Source organism: Apodemus sylvaticus, chromosome 6 (assembly GCF_947179515.1).
Source record: "Apodemus sylvaticus chromosome 6, mApoSyl1.1, whole genome shotgun sequence".
Classification (NCBI taxonomy): domain Eukaryota; kingdom Metazoa; phylum Chordata; class Mammalia; order Rodentia; family Muridae; genus Apodemus; species Apodemus sylvaticus.
In genome coordinates this window covers 54,660,063-54,664,165 of record NC_067477.1, presented here as the reverse complement: position 1 = coordinate 54,664,165, position 4,103 = coordinate 54,660,063, and the positions used below count along the sequence as shown (strand labels likewise).

Below are 4,103 nucleotides of genomic sequence, written 5' to 3'. Positions count from 1 at the left end.
TATATTTTTATTTACATTTCAAATGATTTTCCCTTTTCTGGTCCCCCACTCCCTGAAAGTCACATAAGCCCCCTTCGCTTCCCCTGTTCTCCCACCCATCAGTGTAGCAGTTTGAGCATTTTATAAATGTTTTTCTCCCTTTTTTGTGGGTGTTGTGTGTCTCACAGTGGTTTGGGGTGCAGCTGGGAGGACGTGTAAATCTGTATATAAGAGGTTCATGATGTGAAATTACCAAATAATCAATAAAAATATTATGAAAAAGGAAATTGTGGCACATATAAATGGAATATTCTTTATCTGTAAAGTAAAATTATAAAAATTTCAGTTAAATGTCAGAGGATCAAAAATATTACATAAGATGTGTATACTCAGACCTAGAAAGTCCCGTTTTCTCCTTTCTCATGGATCATACTTATGAATCTTTAAATTTGAGAAAATAAACTGGAGTACTTGAAAGGGCCTAGAAAGTAGAAATTAACCATGAGTAAATGAAAGATGGATCTCTAGAGCTGCAAAAAGTAAGATATCTGTACCAAGAAGGGAGTACAAAAATGTGGTGGGTGGATTTTTGCAACATGGGATAATGATGCTATACCCCCTAAAACATAGGCCTCCTAACCAAAGTAGATGCACCAAGCCAGGGAAAAGTCCTTTCAAGTTGATGGCTTGGGAAATATAAAGAGTGTCTGAAATCAATATGTTCTACTGCTGAAGAACCCACACACTTGAACAGAGGATTTTGAGGAATAAAGCTTGAGATGATCAGGGAACTTCATCCTCAAGACTGGCTCTTATAGTATTAGAAAGTGCTAAACCATCTGTCAAGGAAAAAGAACACCCTGTTGTGTAGCCTACATACTACAACTACTGGCCTTGTAAGATATTTCCCGTTGGGCATCAGTGGTACAGTTATCTTTGGCACAAGGTCTTAAACCAGAGAAGAGAAGCTACTATTCCCAATTCTGAAACCAATATAATTTCTTTTTTTTCCAATAAAAATAAACATTTAATCGGCTTAGAGTTTCAAAGGTTTAGTCCATTTTCATTATAGCATAGCAGGCATGAAGGCAGACATGATGCTGGAGAAGAATCTGAGATTCTTCTGCATCTTTATTCATAGGAAGCTAGGGAGAGACTGTCTTCCAGGGACCTAATAGGAGGATCTCTTAAGCACTGGTAAGAATTTCAAAGCCCACCACCACAGTGATACACTTCCTTCAACAAGGCCACACCACAATATAATGGTACTCACTTAGCTTAGCATATTTAAATTACCATATTCCACTGCCTGGCCCCCATATGATTGTTCAAACACTGAGTGTATAGGGATCATAAACAAGCAGAATATATGTGATTGAATTCCCAAAGTCCCCATCCTCTTGAGCAGTCTTAAAATGTTAAGAATCCAAAGTTCAAAGACTCTTCTGAGATGAATCCTATCATGTAATAGTAATCACATATATTTTCAAAAATAAAAAAGTACATCATATGTCTTCATATAAACAGGATAAACTTCACCATTCCTAAAGTTCATTGTGAGGAAATACTGTACCTAAAAAAGACCAAAAGCCAGCTAAGCAGTCTCCAAACTCTGCATGTCTAGTTCTGAGGTCAAAGCATTCTTCTAATCTATAACTCCTTTGTGCATTATTCACTGAATCACAATTCTTTCACATTGAGTTGTTTAATTCCCTTATAGCAGTTTTCCTGAGCAGGTATCACACTGCTCTAACATCTCAAAATTTTGGGGACTCCAAGATAACTTCAATATCACAGCTCCTTCTTTCAATATCCAGGGTCCACACATGATCATTTCTACTCCTGCAAAGACATTCAATCACTTTTCCGGCTCTGTCCTCTGTATAACTCTAAGTTCTGGTTGATTCCACTCTCCTGCTGTTCTTGCTGCTCATCCCATTGTACGTACACATTCAGCATACTATGTTCTTCTGCTGTAACTAGCCTTGACAGATAGCCTCCGTTATGCTTGCTCAATGGTGCATTGCTTCAGCTGCTCTGCATGACATCATGCATGTGCAAAACACCACAATAACACCTGGGCAATTCTTACACATGACCAAGTCCACCTGCACTTCTAGGTCCAACTTTGGTGATCTCTGCAACACACCTTCTTTGTCATCCAGAAAACACTACACAGATGATTTTCCGTAGGTGATGCTGATTTCTTCTCCATCACCTCTAATTCTTGAACTATAGATATCCAGCATTAATTGTCCCACTAGTCCCTGCTATTCTTGCGTCTAAATCCAGAGCCACATAGACAAAGCTGCCAAGTTCTGCTGCTTGATGTGGCTGAAACATAGTCCTTCCATTACATTTTCACCCACTATATATTTGGCAAAACTTTCATGGCCCAAACTAAGTGGTCTGGAACTTTCTCAGTAGAATAATCTTCAAATCAGAGATATGCAGGGTTCTGTCTCTTGAACTGCAGGATAAATATCATGTATCACTATGTCTGGACCTAAGCTTTTCCTTTTATATCTTAAATCGAAAATCCAGAATAGCAATCAAGATCTATCCTTTGTCAGTTTGGCACATACTTGTATCTTCATATATCCATATGACAACAATAATCAGATAATATTTCCTAACATGATATAGCTCTCTTTCACACAACTGAAAATTCATAAGTTTGCAGGATAGAAACTTGCCCGGATATAACCATTCCTTGAATACCATTGAATATCCTTGATCACAGGATTTAACTTCATTCAACTTCCTGATGATGCCTTGCATTTTGAAACGTACTTTTTGTATTTTTCCTTTTTTAATTTCTATACATGTTAAAAAATATCAGGCCAAATTCTATGCAATGATTTTCGTGACTTACACTGTCAATGCAATTAATATAAACCTCTTTACGTTAACCTCATGGAAACTCTTCAGACAAGGGTTCTTGTCTGCAGCAAACTTCTTTTCCAAAGGATCAAAAGAAACATCTCCAGAGTTTAAATAATCCCAAGCACTGATGTCTATCGTATATCTACTATGATAGCCCCCTAAGTTCCACGTAATTCATGATTATATTCATTAGGTTTCTCTCCAACACAGAGAATTTTGTGACTTCTCCCTTGTGTATATATTTTACACATTGATTACATTAATAAGGTTTCTGTCTGGTATGCATTCTTTTATGATATTGGAGATGAGTGGGTGTCTCAACGATTTTACCACATTGATGACATTGTCAGGTTTCTCTCCAGTATGTGTTTTTTTTTATGTCTTTGGAGATTATTGTGATATGAAAAAGCTTTACCACATTGATTACATTCATAAGGTCTCTCTCCAGTATGTGTTCTTTTATGGTATTGGAGACTACCATGACATACAAAGGCTTTACCACATTGATTACATTCATAAGGTTTCTTTCCTGTATGTGTTCTTATATGATATTGGAGATGATTTTGCCGTGTAAATGCTTTACCACATTGATTGTATTCATAAGGTTTCTCTCCAGTATGTGTTCTTTTATGTCTTTGGAAATTATTCACATCTGAAAAGGCTTTACCACATTGATTACATTCATAAGGTTTCTCTCCAGTATGTATTCTTTTATGATTTTGGAGATGACTGGATCTTGCAAAGGCTTTACCACATTGATTACATTCATAGGGTTTCTCTCCACTATGATTTCTTACATGCCTTTCATGTCTTATAGTACTTTGACAATGTTCTCCAAGATGTTGTTCTTCCCAATTATATCCTATAGCTTTGAGGTTCAGGTAGGTTTCCAACATCACATCTTTGTAGAGATTCTTCTGGGAGGGATCCAGCAAATGCCACTCTTCCCCAGTGAAGTTCACATGCACATCATCAAAAGTCACTGCATCCATGTCTCGATTTCAGAGGTTCCCTGAAGTCCCCACACAGCACCCAACAAATGAAATCAAAGCAGGGCACAGAGAATCATTCAAGCCTGCACAGCCACAGCAAACACCACAGCCAATATAATTTCTTATTGTATTCTAAGTACTCATCCTTATACTCATTAAGTGTGGCTTTCACCCTGTCATCAAAGAAACATCTTTTTGCCACAAATAGAGACATGGATCCACAAAGATTTATGAGTGATTAAAAAG

The 4,103-nt window shown here is 37.2% G+C and overlaps 1 protein-coding gene across 1 annotated transcript; it reads right to left on the bottom strand.

The window, feature by feature from the left end:
* Positions 1-3,302: 3,302 nt before the first annotated feature.
* Positions 3,303-3,857, bottom strand: LOC127686654 (zinc finger protein 431-like; the record flags this gene model as incomplete). Its single annotated transcript, XM_052184700.1, has 1 exon — positions 3,303-3,857. A coding segment is annotated over exon 1 (555 nt), but the record flags the coding sequence as incomplete, so codon positions are not given.
* Positions 3,858-4,103: the final 246 nt, after the last annotated feature.